This window comes from Hypanus sabinus, chromosome 5 (genome assembly GCF_030144855.1).
Source record: "Hypanus sabinus isolate sHypSab1 chromosome 5, sHypSab1.hap1, whole genome shotgun sequence".
Classification (NCBI taxonomy): domain Eukaryota; kingdom Metazoa; phylum Chordata; class Chondrichthyes; order Myliobatiformes; family Dasyatidae; genus Hypanus; species Hypanus sabinus.
The window spans coordinates 108,965,328-108,988,742 of record NC_082710.1 but is presented as its reverse complement, the minus strand read 5'-3'; the positions used below and the strand labels follow the sequence as shown (position 1 = coordinate 108,988,742).

General features: G+C 41.6%; 1 protein-coding gene across 2 annotated transcripts in view; it reads left to right on the top strand.

Annotated features, from left to right (window-relative positions):
• gli2a (GLI family zinc finger 2a) overlaps window positions 1-23,215 on the top strand; it is a 514,880-nt gene extending 491,665 nt beyond the window's left edge. For both annotated transcript variants that reach the window (XM_059970323.1, XM_059970322.1), the window contains 3 exons: window positions 10,766-11,047; window positions 18,293-18,626; window positions 19,563-23,215. In XM_059970323.1, coding sequence (XP_059826306.1) covers window positions 10,766-11,047; window positions 18,293-18,626; window positions 19,563-22,048 — 3,102 coding nt within the window. In that variant the 3' untranslated portion in view covers window positions 22,049-23,215. The remainder of the gene's footprint in view (window positions 1-10,765; window positions 11,048-18,292; window positions 18,627-19,562) is intronic.
• Window positions 23,216-23,415: the final 200 nt, after the last annotated feature.

Genomic DNA, 23,415 nt, shown 5'->3' with positions numbered 1-23,415 from the left:
AGTGAATGGTGGGAAAACAAAAAAAAACATCCAGTGGGCTGCAGTTCTGTGGGTGAAAATGCCTTCTTAATGAGAGAATAACCAGATTGGTTCAAGCTGACAGGAAGGTGACAGTAACTCAAACAACCACATGTTACAACAGTGGCATGCAGAAGAGCATCTGAACACACTACACTTGAACCATGAAGTGGTTGGGCAGTAGCAGCAAAAGACCATGTATATATACTCAAAGGCCACTTTATTAGATAGAAGGGGTATCTGATAAAGTGGTCACTGAGTGTATACTTTAGTTTCTACTTTCCTATTCTGTGTCCACATTCTCTATCTCTAACCCCCATACATTGTATCCAGTATCATTTCACTTCTGGCCATCTTAGTCATGTTGGCCTTTCCTGTGTAGCAATACCAATGCATTCGTCTTGTGGCCGCTGAACAGAATCTAGTTACAGAGCTGAGATGCTTTTGGAAATATTAACACAATTTGCAAGTTATGTTCAACTATCTATAGTACACTTTAAAAACAAGATCTGTAGACTTTACGAAAATATTCTTAAAACTTGTCTTTCTTTAGGAATTGAGAAGGTGCAGTTATTCTTCTTGCAGTGAGATGTGTTGCATATTATCTGTTATTGCATGGGTAATTGCAAATGGAAAGCACGTCTGCCCGACCGTAATTCATAAGGATAACGTCCTTTGAAGATTGCAGTATCAAGCCACAATGGTTCAGAATTGTTTCTATGGAACCTACAAACCATTCCTGCTCCCTCCTGCCTTCTGTGAGAAAATTACAACTGACCATCTGGGTGCATCTGCAGTTGGCCTGTTTGTTGTATCTGAGCAGATTGTGTACGTTGGAATGCATGGGTTTTTTCCTGATCCTCCTGTTTCCTCGCACAGTCCAAAGACGGACCGGGTAGGTGAATTGGTCATTGTAAATTGTACCGTGATTAGGCTCTGGTTAAATCAGGGTTGCCAGGGGCTGCCAGGTGGCACATCTCGCAGGGCCAGGAGGGCCTACTCCAGGCTGTATCTCCAAATAAAATAAATACCCTCATCAAATGCAGCATTTAAGAGGTACCTAAACAAGATATGAACAGGGAGAAAATGGAGAGATATAGACCATTTACAGATAGGATTAGTTGGGATTGATCATGTGTTCAGGATCTCTAAAGTACCTTTGATGATGGGTACTGTGGGCCGAAGGACCTGTTAGTGTGTTGTACTGTTCTGTGGTCTATGTTTCCCATGTGTGTCACCCTCAATGAGGTGAAAGCACACAGTGGATCAGAGAAAAGTGATGAGATGGGTGAATGAGGGCTGATGGGCAGGGTAGAAAAGAACAAAATGGAAAACGTGTGATGGGTGAATTGGAGTTGTGGTTAAGTGACAGAAGGGATGATGGTACAAGTTAATAGGGGTGTTATTAAAGTAATACCTGGGTCTAGGCTAGGGTGTGGCTGATAGCAGAACCATTAACAGCAGCTGCTATCGGGCAAATGGAAGCAGCACTGATTCTTTACTGTTTTTGAATTCATTGTTTTGCCCATCGGCTATTGGTGCATGGGATATCATTCCCTGAGTGAACAGTGTGCTTCACCATGGAAATGACTTTTTTTTAGATTTAACAAGTCACCAAGTTTCATGATTTAATTCATTAATTTCTCCGGTTGCAACCTGTTCAGAGAAAATCGTTGGCTTGAAACGAGTACAGTCGGCCCTCCTTATCCGCGGGTTCCACATGCGTGGATTCAAACAACTGCGGGTTGGGAAAACACGGAAGTTCTCTCTCCAGCACTTGTTATTTGAGCATGCACTGACTATTGTTTCTTGTCAATATTCCCTAAACAATACAGTATAACAACTATTTATATACATTCACATTGTATTAGGTACTATAAGTAACCTAGAGATGATTTAAGAGTACAGGCAGTCCCCGGGTTATGCACGAGTTCTGTTCCTGAGTCTGTCTTTAAGTCGGATTTAAAGTCAGAACAGGTACATCTGGTATTATTTAGTGTCAGTTAGTCAAACGTTTGTCTTAGTATATAGTATACATTTTACATTTCTATGCATATAAAACACTTAAGAAACGTATGTATTTCAATAATTAAACCAATGCATTGCTTAGTAATAATTGTAGCTTTCATCAGGGCAATGCCTTCCACAAGCTCCATTAAAATTGTTCCGATCATTGACCGATTGTAACCTAATGCTTTTCCAGTGACCGATGGCATTTCTCATCTTTCCGATCGCTTTATTGTTCCACCTTATTTTCAATCATGATCGTGAGCGAAACACTGCGGTTTCAGAGCTACGCCTGCTCTTAAAGACCGCACTGAGACAGGTTAAATAAGTTCCAGGGTTCCGCTGGGTCCTAAAGACCAACCGCACTGGTCAGGCTAAATAAGGGACTTGAGCATCTGCATTTTTTTGGTATCCGCTGGGGTTCTCGGAACCAATCCCCCACGGATAGGGAGGGCCGACTGTATTAAAAGATGTTGTTATTGGATCCAAGATTCAGGATTGATTAATGTCATTTCCTGCACACAAGTGAACAAAAGAACAAAATAATTTTTACTCCAGATCTGATACAGCACAAAAAAAACACAAAAGCTTAACACAATAGCAATAATAAAAGTAAACACACAAGAAATACTTAAAATAGCTTATACACATAAATTGCCCATAAAATAATGCTAGGCTGTACATAAGGTGACTAATAGGAAATAATAAAGTAGTGGTGGAGTTAGTAGGTGGAGCTATTGATCAGCCTTACTGCTTGGGGAAAGTAACTGTTTTTGAGTCTGGTGGTTCTGGTAGCATAGTGGCTAATACAACGCTTTACAGCACAGGTGACGCAGGTTCAATTCCCACCACTGCCTATAACGAGTTTGTATATTCTCCACATGATCGTGTGGGTTTCCCTCCACAGTCCCAAGGCGCACCAGTTGGTAGGTTAATAGGCCCATGGTTAGCTAGGATTAATTCCAGGGATTGCTGGGCAGCATGGCTTGAAGGACCAAAAAGGCCTATTCTGTGCTGTATAAATAAATAAAACTAATCACAGGGTTGTAAATGGTGACATATGTGTACTTGGATAATAAATTTACATTGAACTTTGAACATGTTCATTAATGCAAATACCTAATCAGCTAATCATGTGGCAACAACTTAATGCACAAAAGCATGGAAATGTGGTCAAGAGGTTCAGTTGTTGTTCAGACCAAACATCAGAAAGGAGAAGAAATGTGATGTCAATGACTTTGACTGTGGAATAATTGAAGGTGCTGGATATCTCAGGAACAGATGATCTCCTGGAATTTTCAAGCCTCTAGAGTTTACAGAGAATGGTGTGAGAAACAAAATGCATCCAGTTCTGTGGGCAAAAATGCCTTGTTATGAGAGAGGTCAGAGGAGAGTGGCCAGAGTGGTTCAAGCTGATGGGATAGCAACAGTAACTCAAGTCACCACAACATTACAACACTAGTGTGCAGAAGAGCATCTCTGAATGCACAACATGTCAAACCTTGACGTGGATAGGCTACAGCAGCAGAAGACCACGAACATACACTTGGTGAGCATTTTATGAGTGGGTATAGCCACAAGGCAGCGGAGTTTTGAGATCAGAGTTTTCCTTCTCCTAGATGAGTTGCCAACCACAGCTGATGAGCCCTATCTGCCCAATGCGACTGGTTTGAAGGCGCCAGTAACCTGCACTTAACTCTTTTTTTTGTTAGTAGAACCGGTTCCATCAGACTTCATAGCTAATCCACATGTGAAGGCCAGGAGCAGGACTTGGTGAGGCTATTTGAGTCACGCACCACTGAGAACATTTCATAGTCTGTATGTAAAAGGGAGCTAAATACATCAGACTAAAATATAATTTCACTTACAAGTTGTTGTGAGGGAAAGAATATTGAAGGCAAAAACAATTAAATAGGGATGTGGATTGTGCAGGGGAACCGTAGACAGAAGTGGAGATTTGGAATACAGCAGCGAAGACATCCAAGTTTCAGGAACTTCACTAATAAAGTTACAGTGTGTAATGTAACATACAGCCTTGTTGTAATAGAAATTTGGATTGACTGTTAGACCCCTCTGACTGCTTTCACCTCACCTTTCTCTCTTGGGAGCGACACGTGAGAAACATTTACCACAGAACAGTACAATACTCCAACAGGCCCTTCGGCCCACAGTACCCATCATCAAAGCTACATCAGAGGTTCTGAATGCATGTTCAGTCCAAACTAATCCTATCTGCCCGCACGTGTTCTACTGTATAGCCTTCCATTTTTTCCCCCTGTTCTTGCCCCTATCCTGTAATCAGGAACTACTCTGCCTCTTAATGAAGTCTTCTTGCCTCCACCATTATGTTATCAAAATGTAGTTTTGCTAGTAATTTTATCAACTGAGAATGTACCCAGTTGATGCTCAGGCAGATCATCATTGATTGGTCTCCTGCTATGCACCAGTTTTTAATAAATCACCCGTTACCTTGAGCACCAACACCATGTGATCTGTCAGCTTCCTCCGACACGAGTCAAAACCTATCATTTTCTTTCATCGTTCAATGACTGGAAGTTGATCTGGTCTGAGGAATGGAAAAACAGGAAAACAACCCGTTAAGTTCTGCTGATGCTGCCGTCATGACAAGCCGCTTACAAAGGGATTGGAATGGAGTGGCAGAGTACTGCTCTGCTTACACTCTAGACTTCTCTCAGTTGCCAGTGGCTTTTAGCTCTGCCGTCTGTTACCCACATGCACTGAACTACAAACCAAGCATTCCTATCTCCTCAGCTGTAATTGCCATCATCAAGGGGAGGTTTTTTTTAAACGCTTGGATAAGAAATATTCACTTCAAAAACATCCCACAGAGTGGCTAAGCTTTATGAGACCAAATGAGGCACTAAACTCCATTTTACTTTTCCTTTTGTCTGCACTGTCTCTCTCACTTCAAGTGCCTTGTTTGCTGTTTACAGAAAGACTATTTCCAGAGAACTGATTGACCTTAATTTGATCACTATAAAACTGACGGGACATGTGTAAGCTGTTTCTTCTGAGAATGAAAGCACTCAAGAGCCTGTAAAGTTGTGCAGGCATGGCAGCAGATGTTGTCAGAGGCTGGAGATGAGCAGTGACTCAGCCGGCTACTTGGACTGGACTCAATACAGACTTAGAAGTCAGAAAGCAAGATAAAACTCTGCAGATGTTAGTCCAAAAGCCAGACAGAAACCGCTGGAAATACTCAGCAGGCAAAGCAGTGTCTGTGGAGAATGAAGAAGCTAACATCTCAGGTTGATGAATACTTAATCAAAAAGAGAAAGATTTAGTAATGAAGCATACTTTGAGTTGCAGAGACAGAGAGTGATGGAGAAAACAAAGAGAAGATAAAAACATAAGAACAAGGAGCAGGAATTGGCCGTCTGGCTTGTCAGGGCTGCTTTGTAATTCAATATGATCATGGCTGATGTGGCCTTGGACTCAGCTCCATCTACATGCTTTTTCTACATAACCCTGTGTCAGCAGCTTTCCAGTCCTCTGGCACTGATTATGGGAAGATGACAGCCAGAGCCCGTGGAAATGCTGCTGTACAATGCAATGCCTCGGCTGCAGCTCCCTGTCACAGGATCACACAACACAATAACATCCTCTCCGCATAAACGCTGTCAACACACCTCAGGATGGTACACATTCCAGTCATGCCCCTACTCACTCTTGTGAACTCCAGTAGATATACTCCAATCTCTCCATACTTTCATCCAAGGATGGGCACTACAGTAGCATAGTGATTAGCACGACGCGATTGCAGCATGAGGCATTGGAGTTCAGAGTTCAATTGTGACATAATCTCTAAGGGGTCTGTATGTCCTTCCCATGGAACGCATGGGTTTCCGCCGGGTGCTCTGGTTTCCTCCCAGCTCACTTAATATCCTCAGGGAACATGAAAGTTTTCAATGTACCGTGCTCTATTAAATCAAGGATAACTTCAGGACTATCCATCGAGCCTGACTGTGACCCGAAACCATAGATAACTTCTCTATGATTCCATCTCTTCCAAAACCATTGTTCAACATGACTTTCAATCATATTTTATATCCTGTTAATAATTGTGTATACAAATTTAAAAATCCAATCAAAACATTGATGTTAATCTTTTTCAAAGAGTTTAATTAGATGGTATTCATCTTCTTTACTGAAATTTGATCCCACATTTCTGGGACTTAAGAAGTTGAATTTGATATGTCCTGTTTGAAACATCTTAGTTTTACAATCAGGCCCTGTGGTTTTGCACTCAGGGTTCACATCGTTACCTGCTTAAACCCAGTAGCTTTGTTCCCTGACACTTTTGCCGCATGAATTATGCTGATCCCTAGTTGCTTTCTTGGTTGCAAACATCTGCTCTCCGATTCTGACCTCATAGCCTATAACCTACAGTGCCAGAATTTCCTCTGGCTGATCCTCTCTGAACTTTAGCCTAGAAATTAATTTCCTGAAAGGAAAATATTGAAGATTGCCCACGGCTTTGGGAAAGTGACTCCATCAAGGACTTAAGTGAGTCTCAAATAAGGTATTCTAATTTCCAGCCAGACGCACTTGTGATGTACCAAAGCTCACTGAAATAACTGTTAGTAATAGCAGTTTGATATTTATAGAAGACCTTTAGCAGACAATCAATAATTGCATTCAGCTTTTTTTGTTGAAATACAAATATATCTTTCAATAGTCACCGAGTTATTATTCCAGTGTGCACTGATCATGGTTCCTGGATGTCAGGTCCTCTGAGGACCTAACCTGGACCCAACCTATTGATGCAGCTATAAAGAAGGCAAGACAGCAGCTATATTTAATTAGAAATTTGAGGAGATTTGGTATGTCACCAAAACCACTCACATATTTTTACGGATGTACCATGGAGAGCATTTCAGCTGGCTGCATCACCATCTGATATGGGAGGGGTGTTACTGCACAGGATTGAAGTAAACTGCAGAGTTGCAAAATTAGCCAGCTCCATCTAGTCTCCATAGAATCCAGGGCACCTTCAAGGAGCAAAAAGGTGGCATCCATCATTAGGAACCCCCCATCACCCAGAATATGCCCTCTTATCATTGTTACCATCAGGTAGGAGGTACAGAAGCCTGAAGACACATACTGAACAATTCAGGAACAGCTTCATGCCCTCTGCCATCCAACTTCCGAATGGACATTGAACCATGAACACGACCTCGCTACTTTTATTTCTGTTTTTGCACTACTTATTTAATGTAACTATTTCATATATATACATTGTAATTCACAGTTTTTTGTCTCCTTATCATGTATTGCAACATATAGCTACTGTAATGACACATGCCAATAATATTAAACCTGAATCTGGTTCTGATCATGCATTACTTTTGAACCATTTTTTAAAAATTATTACACTTATTTTGGATGCTAGTATAATGCAGATCATCTACATATAACTTGGGATCCAAGTAATCTTCAGTGCAACGCAGCTGGTCTTTGCACGTGAGTTGTAGATGTGTCACTACCTGCACTCACCTTGATGATTTTTTCAATTTATGTATCTTGCATTCCATAGATTCCATTTAATCATCATCATAAGGCTCACATTCAGTACATTTTTGGATGTCTCCCAAAAGTCCAAGTGAATCTCAAATGAATAGCCTTATTTCCCCGGACCGGTTCTTTCTGTAAGAATTTCCATTAGTTAGCAATGCTCCCTCACAGTGCTAGCAAGCTGCATTCAACCCTAATTCTAGTTGTCTGGAGCTTGTATGTTCCCCCTTGATAGCGTAGCTTTCCCTCAGATTCTCTGGTTTCACTGAGTGTTCCAAAGACACGCTGGTTGGAAGATACTGTAAGTTCACCATTGTCATTATGTGCCATGTTGTAAGATGTGGGCAATCTTGGTCTCATGATCGTGATTGTTCTTGGCAAATTTTTCTACAAAAGTTTGCCATTGCCTTCTTCTGGGCAGTGTCTTTACAAGACAGGTGACCCCAGCCATTATCAATACGGGCATCAGTGGTCACATAACCAGAATTTGTGATAGGCGCCAGCTGCTCATATGACCATCCAACACTTGCTCCCTCCCCATGGCTTCACATGACTCTGATCAGGGGAGGGGGGGTGGGGCTAAGCAGGTGCTATACCTTACCTAAGGATCACCTGCAGGCTAGTGGAAGGAAGGAGCACCTTACACCTCCTTTGGTAGAGATGTATCTCCACCCTGCCACCTAGAGTATAAGTTCCCCTAATCAAAACTCTATGATATGAAACATTGGCTTTGTTTCCCTTTCCGTGGATGCGGCCTGACCTTTTGAATATTTCTATTATTGAATTTTCTGTTTTCTTTCCAATTTCCAGAATCCGCAATTGTTTTTCATTTTCAATTCTTAAACCGCAGTGCTTCAGTGGTACTGATATTTGCCTTCTTAGATACCATAAGCTTTTAAACTCCAAACCAATGGATCACATTTCATACACTTTTGACATGTGTGCTTTGCACTACCAGCCTATTTGGGAAGAAAAATGGAAATAAACAATTTCTGTTAATTGACCATTAGATTTATGTCTGTTTATTTCCCTTGCATGCAGATAACTAGTCTGTATGGGGGAAGAAAACTCAACTAAGTGCTAATACTGTGACAGATGATTATGCATAGAAATTCACTCTGACTATCAGCTTTTCTTCAGGAAGAGTGGCCAGCCAGCTAAGGCATTAGATCGCATTTTCCATGGTTGTGACTTCTCTGAACAGAATTAGTTGTGGTGGGTGACACCTATACTTGAGGTGCCTGAATAAGCTACAAAACCACCACTGATATGATAGTAAAACTCTCTCTTGGAGACAAGAAAACACAGCAGAGAGGTGGAGCGCACACAATTATGACAATAATTCAAAAGCTGAGAGAAAAATAAACAACTCTAAAGTGATCTAATGACATGAAGAAATGTTGGAGCATTATTGGAAATGAGGTAGAACGTTTGCTGATCCATTAACAAAAATAGTCATGCATCAATATAGTCCTTTCTAAATCGACTAAGAGGTTTTCCAGAACTCTTGACAGAAATGGATGTTTACTCCCTGTTGTAGGAACACAGCAGCCAGTTGATACTGTACTTAGCAAACAAAAACCTTCCATAGAGCTGGGAGTCTATTTCATCAAAGATACTTGCCAGAATAAGATGAGTAAACCCCTCAGAACAACACACTCTCTCAATAACGCACTAGGCCACCAATCTAATTTTTACCTTCAAGACTCTTTTAACCCCCACAACCTTCTGGCGCAGAGATAAGAGTACCACCCAACTGAGCCTCAGCTACCAACTAAAGAAAAAGAATTTATTCTGGCCCCAGGGAACAGCATTGCCCTGCTAATGCATGCTTAGGCCTCATTTATAACCCCACTCTCTCACTTGCGTAAGATCAGCAGCTTCTCTCTCTGACTCCCATATTAGGTAGGTGGATCTATGAACCTCTCTCAAGCTCCCTGTTGCTTTCAAAAGTTACCTACACAGCTGTTTTCCTTTAATCTTCAACAAACAAAATTTTCCTTATCCCTAACCATGCTCAGGACTTGAGTTTTGTGTCATTTCTCAGAAGAATAATAGATGTGTAAAATAAGCTGTCAGGCAAGGATAATTAACAAAAAAATATAATTCAAAGCGCAATATGACATGGGCAAAAAGCGATCATATTAACTCGATGGGTTGTTGAGCTAGATAAATACTTGTTTTCCTGAAGCATTATGTTTACCAGTGGGAAGTTATGCAGCATAGAAATAGACCGTCTATGCTAGCACTTTTTATTTTAATCCATTCACAGCATATGCAAATCTCCAGCAATGCCAGCATTTATTCTCTATCTTTCATTGACTTACGAACTGAGGAGACAGTTAAAATGAATCTCATTGGTGGACCTGTAGTCACATGTCACAGCTAAGATGAATCTCATTGGTGGGTCTGTTGACACATATAGGCCAGATAAGGATGGCAGGTTTCCAAAGGTCATTAATGTACCAGATGGATTTTATGAAAATTTGCAGTGGTTCATAGTTACTATTACTGAAATTTGCTGTTTATTCCCAATTCCAATCTTATTTAATTACTTGTACTAAATTCCTTAGCCTTTGCATTGGAATTCAAACTTGTATTTCTGAATCAATGGTTGGACTCAGGGACCTTTTTTGAACTGCTTCCAAAATCTTTAATTTGTTATCAAGTACAGATGTTGGCTAATAATATGTTTTACTATATGTTAAGGGTTTTTTTTCCTGTTTCTTTCTTTACCAAACAGCTTTTCTTGGCCGTGCATTTAGATTTTATTTTTTGTAAAATAGAATTATTACTTTTCAATATTACAAGTCAATTTAATTTACATGAATATGGGGTAATGAGACTATGTGTGATTCACATATATTGTAATTGATACATGATATACATCCTCCTATACTCTGTATTCTTTTTTGTAAGAAATCAATAAAAATATTGAAAAAGAAAGGACTCCAAGTGTTAGTCGAGTAACTTAATGTCTCCCAGCTCATTCAATCTCAATGTACTTCAGTTCCTCTCTTCCTCCTTTGGCTTCTTCACAAATACATCATTCACCCTTGCCTCAATAATTCCACGTGGCAGCAAGCTCTACCTTCTGATCACTGATGAAATAAAAGCATTTCTTCTGAATCAAATAGTGCTGAATATCTTAGATCTGTGACCTCTATATTTGTCCTTTACTGATGCTACATATTCCCTTTCACAGAAACCTTACGTTTGTAAAATTCCCGGATGCACCAAGAGGTACACAGACCCAAGCTCGCTGAGGAAACACGTGAAAACCGTGCACGGGCCGGAGGCCCACGTGACGAAAAAGCATCGCAATGACGTGCACCCGAGGCCTCCACCGCCCAAAGAGCCGAATGACCACGATGCAGCCATTGGCCACAGTAACAGAGTGTCTGAAGGGAAGGGCGAAGCGAACAGCACCAGTGGAGGCCCGGAGGACAGCCTGCAAGTGAAAACCATCAAAACTGAAAACTCCGTGGTAAGAGCATTGAAACATTAACTAGTGACAAATTGCAAAGGTAACATGACATCTAGTTGGAGCGCTCCATGTATTTAGATTTGTGAATGTAAAGATTATTATCATAAAATTATTACTCACAGAATGAGACTTGTTGAGCCTGTGAATGTTAATTGATGATAATTAAAAAAAAAAGATCAGTCAGGATACAACAGCAGAGTAATATATATTGCAAAAAGGTTCATTACTCTTTGTTAACAATATTAGGATGATGGGATTTACTGCTTCTATTTAACTGAGGTTTGCAATCTTACTCTTTCATATTATAATTTTGACATTACAACCCATACCAGAAGGGACTGGAAAGGTTTCTGATTGTAAAGCCAAGGGTCTGGATAGAAAGTCTATCCTGCACCACAGCTCAAGATAACCAAAGTCAAGCTGATCAGATGCGCTAACTTTGACCTCCAGTGCACTCCAAACTTCCGCATTGTAAAGCATGGGCAGCAGGTCAGAAGCCTGCTGACCCAGGGTGCATTAATAACCATCACTTCTCTCTGGAACTGCCAGCTGAAGAATCCCTGCTATGAGCTGTCGGGTTTTCCAGTTGTGCCCTCTTCCTGCTTAGATCTGACTCTGGTCGGGTGAAAGGTTTCGTACTGCACCATGGTGAAGAGTTCCCCTAACACATGCTGAAAGCTGACATGGTCCTGTGCCCGAAAGTGAGAACAGCACAGCACAGGCCCTTCAACCCCCAATGTTGTGCTGACTTATATAAATCTATTTCACAATCAAAGTAATCTTTCCCTCCTATTAGAACCATAACCTTCCATTTTCCTTGCATTCATGTGCCTATCCAAGGGACTTTTAAATATCCATATTGTAGCAGCCTCTACTCCCATCCCTGGCAATGTGTTTCAGGTACTCACCTGCCTGTGTGAGGAAAACCTGCCTCTGACATTCCACCTGAACTTTTCTACAGTCTCCTTGAATGAACATCCTCTGGTGCTTGCCACTGTCACCAAGGGGGAGAAAAGCTGCTGGCTGCTTATGCTCCTCATAATTTTATACACCTCTACCAAGTCCCCTCTCATTCTTCTGTTGCTAAGAGAAGCACCCGATCTCACTCCACCTTTCCTCATAAGAAATGTTTGAATCCAGGCAACTTCTTGGTAAATCACCTCTGCATCCTCTCTAAAGATTCCACATCCTTCCTATAATGAAGTGACTAGAACTGAACAAGATACTCTAAGTACAATCTAAGCAGAGTTTTATACAGCTGTAACATTAACCTGATGCTCTTGACCTCAGTCCTCCTACTAATGAAAACCAACACACCATACGCCTTCTTAACCACCTTATCAACCTGCATGGCAAATTTGAGAGATCTATGCATCTGGACCTCAAAATTTCTATGTTCCTCCACACTCCTATGAATAAAACATACGATATAAGAGAAGAATTAGGACATTCCACCATCAAGTCTGCTTCACTATTCCATCGTGGCTGATTTATTATCCCTCTCAACTCCATTCTCCTGGCTTCTCTCCTTAACCTTCGACACCCTTACTAATCAAGAAGCTGTCTACGTCTGCTTTAAATATATCCGATGACTTGACCTTCACAATTCCACAGATTCACCACCATCTGTCTAAAGAAATTCCTCATCATCTCTGTTCTGAAAGAACATCCTTCTGTTCTGAGTCCGTGCCTCTGGTCCTCGACCATTAGCCATGTGCTCTGCCTTCAAGTTTGAAGGATATCCAAGCTCAGAGCTAGAAAGACTCCAAAAAGAACAGTTTCTGATCCTATCAAAAAGAAATGAGGTTTCTCCATGGCATTTCATGCCAGTCCTTTGGTGACCCTCTAACTGCAGAGGTACTGGGTACAATTCCAAGACTGAGGACATCAAAATGAAAGCCCCAGGATCAGATGGAAAGTAAACGGAGGTGAGAAGGGGATGAAGGTTTTCTTAGGCTTTATCACAGTTGTTCGCAAGTTGCTATGGGACATAGAGATATTTTGCATCTCCTCCAGAAGAAGACCCATAGTGGCAGAGGCTCATTTGGACATGGGTAATTAGTCCTCTTGCTTCCTCTATTTCACAAGCAGGAAAATACAACCCTCAATTCTTTAGAGAAAGAAGGCAAGATTTCTTAAATAAGGTCAGAAAATGCCGTAAATACATGGCTGGTGAGCAAACCAAAAGCTTCTGTTGGTCTTATGTTCCTGAAAAGCTTCAAAAGTTCAAAGTAAATTTATTAACAAAGTACATATATGTCCCTATTTACAATGTGGAGGTTCATTTTCTTGTGAATATTCACAGTAAATACAAGGAAAATAATAGAATCAATGAAAGACCACACTCAACAGGACGGACAAACAATCAATGTGCAAAAGACAACAAATTGTGGAAATACAAAAAGAAAATAATAAATAAATAAATAAATAAATAAATAAATGAATAGATAAATAAATAAATAAATAAATAAATAAGCAAGAACATTGAGAGTCCTTGAATGTGAATCCATAGGCTGTGGGAACAGTTCAGTGATGGGGTGAATGAAAGAGGAGTTTGTATTCATAATGAATGATGTGTCTCTTGATGGTTGTATCTCTTACATGAACAAGAATGCTAGACTAACCTACTGTGAATCTGTACTAATCTACTAACAGTGTCTCCTCCTCTTCTTCCACTGCCTACACTTGTTCGCTGCATCTCATCTTCTTTCCTTCCTTACTGTGCTTCCTAAGGACAGTCGGTACTAAGGTGAGCAAAGTAAAAGTGACTCACATGTCTCTCATCTGTCTTGCTTCATGACTGTGTCGTCACTAATAATAAAATAAAATAACTGGGCCCCGAGCACACGCACCCTTACAAGTCAGGCATTCGTTCTTATTTTACTCGTGCAGAAGGAGAACAGCATCACCCACACTCTTCTTAAGTCTCAACAGAAAGCTGCTATTTCTGTACTGAACTGGCTTATCAGTTACTGATGTTGACCGTTTGGTAAATTGCTTATGATTGAATTCCTTAATTTGCAAGATCAATCGCCATTTGCAAAAGAGCCGTTAAAAGTCAATCAAAACTTCAAGCTGACAACCGACGATGTCTTGAAGTTAGAAAGGCATTTGTCCCTTAGTTATTGAATGTATTTCACATCCTTCCATTATTCCTATCCTGTATGTCTCCAGTACCCCTTATTGTGTAAAGGGACACTATTTTTAGGAAGACCTTTCTAGAAAATTCTCACTCTGAGACCTGACCTGTCTGGTTTGAGTACACAATGCCACAGTCACCCCAGCCTATTCGTTTGCAGTAAGCAGAGGTGGTTCCAGTGGTCTCAGTTGACTATAACTGCCCCAGGCTGTTCTTGCCTGGACATTGTCTTTAACCCTTGCCTTACCACAACTTCCACAACTGTACATAACTTGTACCATGATAATCAGTCACCTTGTTGTAAGTGGCTCCACTCTATAGTACATTGCCTGATATAAGCTGACAAAATTTTTACCAATGTAACTTCTAGTCATCATAAGAGTAAACTGCATGGGTTGTTGTTGGGGGAGATGGAGGCCATGTGATCCATTGCCCTTGTGCTGGAATTTTGAGATTGTAGGTTGAAATTTTATTTTTATGATTGGCTTGTTTTATGAACTTCCTATTCCCTTTTGATTAATAATGCATTGTTTGCTTTCTACTAATGTTGTCCTTGACCTTGCTGTCCGTAAGTGGTCAAACCTGCCTGAGTCAGTCCAGCCTGGGCAGCACAATGGTGTAGCTAATGGAGCTGCTGCCTCATAGGCTCCAGCTACCAGGAATCAATTCTGACCACCTGTACAATTGGCATATTCTCCCTCTCGCTGCTTAGGCTTCTTCTCGATTATAGGGTCTCGCCCTACATCCCTAAAACTCACAGATTCAGTGGTAACTGTAAAATGATCCAAATGCTCAGGCAAGTGTCAGGATCTACAGAATGAAGGGAATGCCAGGAAAGTAGATCAAACAAAAAAGCAGGATTGTAGAAATTAGATAAATTGTAAGAATTCCTTATGACATTAATGGAGTAAGTTATTCCCACTTCAGGAGATCCTTAAGACTTGGCTTGTCTCATTGATGATTAAATTTTCACCCCTGGTGGATCTTGATAATTTGGACTCAACTCATTTTTAAAACTGTAAAACAATAGTCAAAAGGCAATAGAGCTTTAAAATAAATCACAATATCTCATACATCTTATGAAAATATTTGAATATGAGGGGTTGAAAAAGGAGTCAAAATTTGAAAGGATTGACCTGGAATAAGAATGGCTGGAATGCAAAACTCACACCCTAACTGAATGATTGAGTGTTAGCACAGTGTGTGATGTGCAGACAAGCATAGGAAAACTTTGGAGGGGACAGGGAGATTGGATGCAGATGATTAGGAGTGGGAGGTTACTCTTTAGCTGTATTAATATCAGCAATGTTTGATTGGATTGATGGGATGCTTCTGAAATGTTTTTCCTCAAGATCAACAACCTCACGTTATGAATGGAAAAATGTCACAGCTGAAACATAAACCACTTGTTCATTGCTATTTCCATGTTTGCACTACTGAGTAATCCCATGTCTCTTTGAACCTTCCTCTTGGAGTGCCAACTTCGGTTTTCATTGCTGAGGCCACCTTCGGGAGAACTCAATCCATTGTTAGCCTTGTTCCCGCAAACTCCTGAGATTAAAGCTCGGGTTAAAGAGTTATGGTCAGCTGTGGAAATGTACTTAAACCTGACATACCAGAGTATAACCGCCAGTGAAAGATCCAACACTTTGACACACCAGTGGTAATATTCATGAGTAGCATAAGGCTTCCTTAATATGTTGCTAAACATTTGCCTTCCTATTTAGCATGTCCTTACATTTATGTCTAATAGTTGATAATCAAACTTCTATTGAAGAAGAATATTAATAAATTCTAAGTTATTGATTTTTTTTTTAGTGACCAAACCAACTTTTCCCGTTTTTGGAGAATGCTGAACTTCCACAATGAGTCAAACCACTTCCATTCTGTTTATACTGGCTCTTCTCAGAAAGCACCTCATAAACAACCTGTCATCTCCAGCTTACTGTGACCACAGAGTTCCCACAGCTTTATGGAGTATCCTGAGTTTATATCTGTGAAGAGACATTTGGCTTCTCTTCCCAGACTGATCAGGACTGGGGTTTGATGTAAAAGTCAAGGAAATGGAGGAGCTAATCAGTTACAAACCTGAGAAATTTCTGGAGTAGAAATTCCACCTCTATTTGAGAGTAAAGAAACATCTCTACTGAAGGCAGAGGTCCACCAGAAAGCCCATGATTTAACAGATAGTGGATAGTGAGAGAGCAGGTAGCTCAGCTGAACACTGACATCTATGACATGTGTAAATATCAGCTGCGTTATAACCACCACCCTGTCTCTTAACCCTGTTGAGAGACAATGATGAAGAAAAACAGAACAAACCTGAAAATGGATAATTCATTGTTCATCTCATCAGGTTGGAGGCTCCACGGGTATTATAAAAGAAAATTTCCTTCTTCAGCTGTGAGTTGTCTCTCTGTGAGATGACTTTGAACAGTCACAGCACAGTGGAGTACAGAACCCAAGCGTCACTGCATAAATAATCAGCAAGGCAGCTGATCCAGACAGAGAATTCACAGCTTTGTACTCTGGCATGTCACTTGGCATGGAAAAGTTTGGTGGAAAGGGTGCACTAATGTGAATCTACTGGTGTGCTGTCTAACTTCTGGGTTAGCACTCATTGTTGTTATTTATGTGTTATTAGATTACCCACCTCAACTTTCACTCAGCTGGGACTGGTTCTTCGATTCCTCTTAAAATTAGCATCACTCTTACATGTTTAGAAACCTAATAAGATCAAGGACATTTGCCCACACCTACCTCATCCCATTCCACACACAAACTCCTAATTCCTGTGAATCAAAATCAACTGGTAGTAGAAAGTTGAAAACTGTCCTTTACCTCAATGCTATTTATTTATTTATTTAGGAATACCGTGCAGAACAGGCCCTTCGAATCATGCTGCTCAGCAATCCCTGATTAGCCTATTTTTGGGACAATTTAACCTACTGAGTGGTACGTCTTTGGACTGTGCACCCGGAGAAAACCCACATACTCCACAGGACATGCAGCCTCCTTACAGAAGATGTCAGAGTGGAATTCCAGTGCCCCAAGCTGGAATGGCTCCGTGCTAATCGCTACGCCACTGTGGAGCCATACTAGTATCCTTCCACCTGGTGCACTGTTCGGTCAATTTGCATCTTGAGTGGCCATTTACATGCTGTTTTTGGTTATTAATTCTCATATCCTGATGGCTGAAGTGTAGAGTTTGATTGTCAACAGAAGCAGAGTACAACATGAATTGGCTTCCCATTTGCAAGTTTTGTATGTCTAACAATGAATTTTGAACATTCTGGCTCTGAGCCAGAGAGGCTGGGAAGGTTCTGGGTTCAAGTCACCTCCTAACAGTTGCCACAAGTTTCCCTTTTATTCTGGGTTATTGGCGAACCAGAATGGGCCTGTGAACCCATGAACACCATCTCACTATTCCTCTTCTGAATTTTTTAAATTTTTATGGTATTTTTATGTCTTGCTACCACAAAACCAACAAATTTCATGACATGTGCCAGTGAGAAGGCTGATTTTGTGGACTCTTAGACCATAAGACATAGGAATAGAATTAAGACCATCAAGCCTGCCTTCCCATCATGGCTGAATTATTATCCCGCTCAACCCCATTCTCCTGCCTTCGCCCTGTAACCTTTGACACCCTCACTAATTAAGAGCCCGTCTACCTCCACTTTAAATATACTCGATGACTTGATGTCCATAGCCCTCTGTGGCAATGAATTCCATAGATTCACTACTCTCTGGCAAAAGCAAATCCGCCTCGTCTTTTCTGAAGCTATGTCCTCTGAACCTAGACTCATACATATTAGGAAACATCCTGTTCACTTCCACTCTATCTAGGCCCTTCAATATCGATAGGCTTCCATGAGATCGAGATGCTATGAACGAACAATGAATATTAGGAAGTTGCCTCTGCCAGGGGATTCCTCCCCCTCACCCAGCAGGAAGTCAATAACCTCAGAAACACAATAATCACAATAGTTAAAATGGCTGCTCTTTTTCATATACAATAGATAAACTTTGTATTAATACTATAAGCAGTTGTACGATCTTTACGGTGTTACCTTATTGATTGGATCACTTTATTTCCACCTCAGATGTATCAGTCCAGTCCTGGTGGCCAATCTTCATGCAGCAGTGAACCATCGCCACTTGGCAGCACCAACAACAATGACAGTGGAGTAGAAATGAACATCAACAGTGGAGGTAGCCTGGGAGATTTGACCGCATTAGATGATTCCCCAATTGTGGACTCCACTGTTTCATCTGGAACTTCAGCAATCGGCCTTCAGTTGAGAAAGAACATGACAGCATCCCAAAGACTTGAGCAACTAAAGAAAGAAAAATTGAAGCAGGTTAGAGATATTTCTTCATGGGCAAACCCAATGCCACCAGTCAAAAACACAAAGCTTCCTCTCATCCCCTTGAATGGTAAGTTGAGTTCTTGATCTTCTTCATACAGTAGAACCTTCAGCACCACTTTTAAAAGCAGTAATATTCTGGTTATAAATAAGAATATAAAACATTACTGAGTCCTGATGAACGTTCTCAGCTAGAAATGCCAACTGTATATGCCATTCCATAGATACTGCCTGACATGTTGAGTTCCTCCAGCATTTTTTGTGTGTCACTCTGGATTTCCAACATTTCCAGAATCTCTTCTGTTTATAAAATATTGTTGAACAGGCCTTTCACCCCATCTGATCTGTGACAAATCGTCTTCTACCAAATCTACCTACATTATCAAGTCTTGAACTTGAGAAATTCTGCAGGTGCTGGAAATCCAAAACAACACATACAAAATGCCGGAGGAATTCAACAGGTCAAACAGCAAGAGTAAACAGTTGACGTTTCAGGCCAAGACACTTCTTCAGGACTGAGAAAGAAGGGGGAAGATGCTAGAATGGAAAGATGGGGGTGGGGAGGGAAAGGAGGATAGCTAGAATATGATAGGTGAAACCAGATGGGTTGGAAAGATAAATAACTGGAGTAGAAGGAATCTGATTGGAAAGGAGAATGGACCATAGGAGAAAGGGAAGGAGGAAGGGACCTGGGATAGGCAAGTAAGAAGAGGTAAAGGACTAGAGTGTGGAATAGTAGAAGAAGAGGGTGGGGGAGGGAAAAATGTTTTTGCCAGAAGAAGAAGTCAATATTCATGTCACTTGATTGGTGGGAACAAAGATGGAATGTAAGATGTTGCTCCTCCACCCTGAGGGTGCTCTCATCTTTGCACAAGAAGAGGCCATGGAGCAATGTGTCGGTACAAGATTTGTCAAATCTTGTATCCTTGTATTCCTTTCTCCCATGAACTAATTGAGTTTCAAATTCATTGAACAGAAACTTAATGTGTATATTATCTATTTTCAGGAACTTCACTGGAGAATTCAGGTACTGGTGGTTCTGCTGCTATATTGCCGAATCCCAGAATAATGGAGCTGTCCAACAGTGAGATCACTGTGCTGAATCAATGGAATGATCGCCGGGACAGCGCCACAAGTACGATCAGTTCAGCTTACACTGTCAGTCGCAGATCCTCTGGCATTTCCCCTTACTTATCCAGTCGCCGTTCCAGTGAGGCTTCTCACATTGGTGGCCGTCCAAATAACATCAGCTCTGCCGACTCTTATGACCCCATCTCGGCTGATTTATCGCGGAGGTCCAGCGAGGTCAGTTACTGCGGCTCGCTCAACCTCACACCGGCGGAGCAGTACCGGCTGAAGGCCAAGTACGCGGCTGCAACGGGCGGGCCGCCGCCGACTCCACTGCCAAACATGGAACGAATGAAGGCGAGGGCCACCCTCCTGGGTGAGGGCCTCAGTTCAATGATTTCCCCCTTCCCGCCTCCCGCTGCTCAGAGGCGATGTAGCGATGGTGTCCCGCGGGGATACGGTACAGCAGCGCTCAGGCCCCATGAAGTGGCTGGCAACAGCACCCGCCGGGCCAGCGATCCCATAAGGAGGACCGCTGTGGATCCGCTGGCTCTTCCCAGAGTCCAGCGTTTCAGCAGCATGAACAGTATGAACCCACTGCCCTTGCCACCAGCCATGGACAAAAGGCACTTCGGCCTTCTGATCAGCACTCGCTCGGATGGGAGCCTCCACAGGTGTGCCTACTCACCTCGGCCTCCAAGCATCAGTGAGAACGTTGCTATGGAGACAGTGGGAGCCGACATTAGCACTCAGGCTGTTGAGGACGACATCATGCTGCCTGACGACGTGGTGCAGTACATCAACTCTCAGGAAAATCGGCTGGCCCAAGAGAGCAGTTCGTTGAGTTACGCTGGCCAGATGCAAGGCTTCCAAGAAAGCATGAGCATGCAGAATCAGAACGTGTACAGCCAGCGAGGGGTCGCGATGGTAGGTAGCAATATGAACCAATCAGGCTCTATGATGGCACAGTGCGAGATGAGTCCAGGGAGTCAACCATACCAGGGTTCATCTGACCTGAACAAGAACACCATGCCGGTTCAGTGGAACGAGGTTAGCTCAGGTACCGTGGATGTCATTCCCGATCAGTCAAAGCAGCAGTTCTCCCGTTCAAACTTGGCGCTCGTTCAGCAAAAGCAGATGTTCGACCAATACCAGAATCTCAACCCTGCCCAAGCGGCTGTTACAATGAATCAGAATGAAATGACTCTGGCACCACAAGGGTTAATGCAGAGAAACATTGGACAGAAAGGGAACTATCTGCAACAACCACAGCAGATGAGTCTGTGTGAGAATGCTAATCTGCCTCTCAGCCCACAGCAAACCTACAACCAGTCCAGCCAAGTGCTGAGTCCCAACATTACTAGCAGGACCCTAAGCCAAACATCTTGCAGTAATATGCCTGTGAACAATATTATGGGTTCAGCTGTGCCAGCGGGTACTCAAGACTTTAAGCAGATAGCAATGACTCAAAACAAGGATCCAGCCCTCAAAAGCTATGCTCCAGCTGAACAGGTCCATGCGCCAATTCATCAGCAGATGACAGCCACAAGCGAGGCGTCAATGGCGATGAATGGGTGCCGTGGGAGAGGGGAATCAGGCCAAGTCATGCATCTTGCAAGCCAGCAGAGCTATGGGTCTCATGTCCAGTCTGGTAGAAATCCAGACTGTGCCAACTTTGGTGTTCATGGTGTCCTAAGCCAAACCAATTCCCACATCAGCCCAAATCAGCAGAACTTCAGCCAACAGGGACAAAATGTCATGAATTCTGTTGGGCACAATATAAGTCGTGGAATGATGCAGGCTCATCCACCGCAGAGCTCAAATCCATCAGTGCGGCAGCATGGTCTGATGAATTCAGTAAACATGCAGCAACAGAGTTACTTGCAACGACCACTTCAGATGAATGGGATGGGCCCCAGCCATGGACACTCTGAAGTAAGCCAAAGCCAGCCTAGTAATCAATTGTCAATGCAGTCCCAGCAGTGTCATACCGATGGCCCCAACAGCAACATGATGTTTTATTCTGGTCAAATCCACATGTATGAACAAAATGGTAACTATAATGGACAAATGGACTGTGCTGTTCAGCAGCAACAGCACATGTCAAGTGTTAAAGCTACAACGATGTCTTCACCAGGCACCAACCAGGTATCAAGTACTGTCAATTCCCATAGCCTAGATCAAGCACAGATAGATTTTGATGCTATCATGGATGATGGTGACCATTCTAGCTTGATGTCAGGGACACTAAGCCCCAGCCTTCTGCAGAATCTCTCCCAGAATTCTTCCCGCCTCACTACTCCCCGGAATTCTCTGACTCTGCAGCCCATTCCAGCCGGATTGACTAATATGGCAATAGGAGACATGAGCTCTATGTTGACTACCTTGGCCGAAGAAAATAAATTTCTTAATATGATGTCTTAAATGGGCAAAAATAGGAATGAACATTGTACAATTTCTAATTCCCGCCAACTTCAAAGCAAGATGCCTAAAACAGATTCTTTTGAAACAGTAACATTCCCAAGGAAAGCAATTTTTTTTATAGACTTTGTATTTTAATGTATAAAAAGAAACCTTTATTATTCTGCAATGTACTTTCTGCAAGGGAATCTGGACATTTTACAAAGGCTTGTATATTTGTGAATAGGGATTTTCTGTTGTGTTTTGAAGAAATAGCCAGTGAACTGATACGTTACGTCCGGAGGTGTATTATTCGAACTGGGACTCTTGGCTTGTTTCAAACTTGTTGTAAAGCACTGATAATGTACAATAGACCAAACAGACAAGGGCACAGACCAAAAATTGCCCATTTCTTCCATATAAATAGTAGATGTGTGCTTTCTTACATTTCACTGGTGTGAACATTTCATTGTGCATCATTTGATTCAGTGTCACTGAAAACTATTCTAGGTTGGCTGAGGTAAAGAACAATAGGTACATTGACAAGTGCCATCAAAGCCATATTGTATACCACTTCCTTCTCAGAGATTAGCTCTTAATATCCTGCATCTGGGTAACTTGCCATAGTAAAATCTCATGACAATACAGACTCAAGTGTATGAACATTGTCCGTTGTAAATGATATGGCACCAAAGATCTAGGAATGCCCATGTTATCATGTCAAAAAGTGCCTTACTATGTCATGTTATTTTCAAATAGTGAAGGCATCCTTTCTGTTTAAGAAATTTTGGAAACAATTTGCTTGTAATATGGCAGCGCTATTGGTACAATACTAGTTAACATGCAGTGGTTTAATGAAAATAGTTTCTTTATATGTGAGGATTATTGTGAACGATATGCAAATGTCTTTTCAATATATATGAACTGAAATGTGTTCTTTGTTGTGCGTTCTTAGTGCATAAAGCATCTCATGTAAAGAAATTTCAAGCATTGGACCCCTATTCCAGTTTGTAAATATACGACATGTTAAAACAGTGTTTTGAATAAGAGCGCCAAACTGACTATTTTTAATCAACATGTAGCCAGCACATTCCCTGTAACCAATTTCAAAACATGGAATAGATCCAATGATCAAAATGTATATACGCTTTTTGTACAATAACAAACTTTTCTTTAATAAAAGCAATGTTGAATGTAGTCATTTTACTTTTTAAACCACTTTGCAAAGTATGCAGAAATTATTATTTGCTGCTCAAGCAGATGGTTAACCCACACAATATGTTGGAGGAGCTCAACAGATCAGACAGCATCGATGGAAACTGTCGACATTTCATACCGAGACCCTTCATCAGGACTGGAAAGGAAGAGGGAAGAACTCAGAGTTAGAAGGG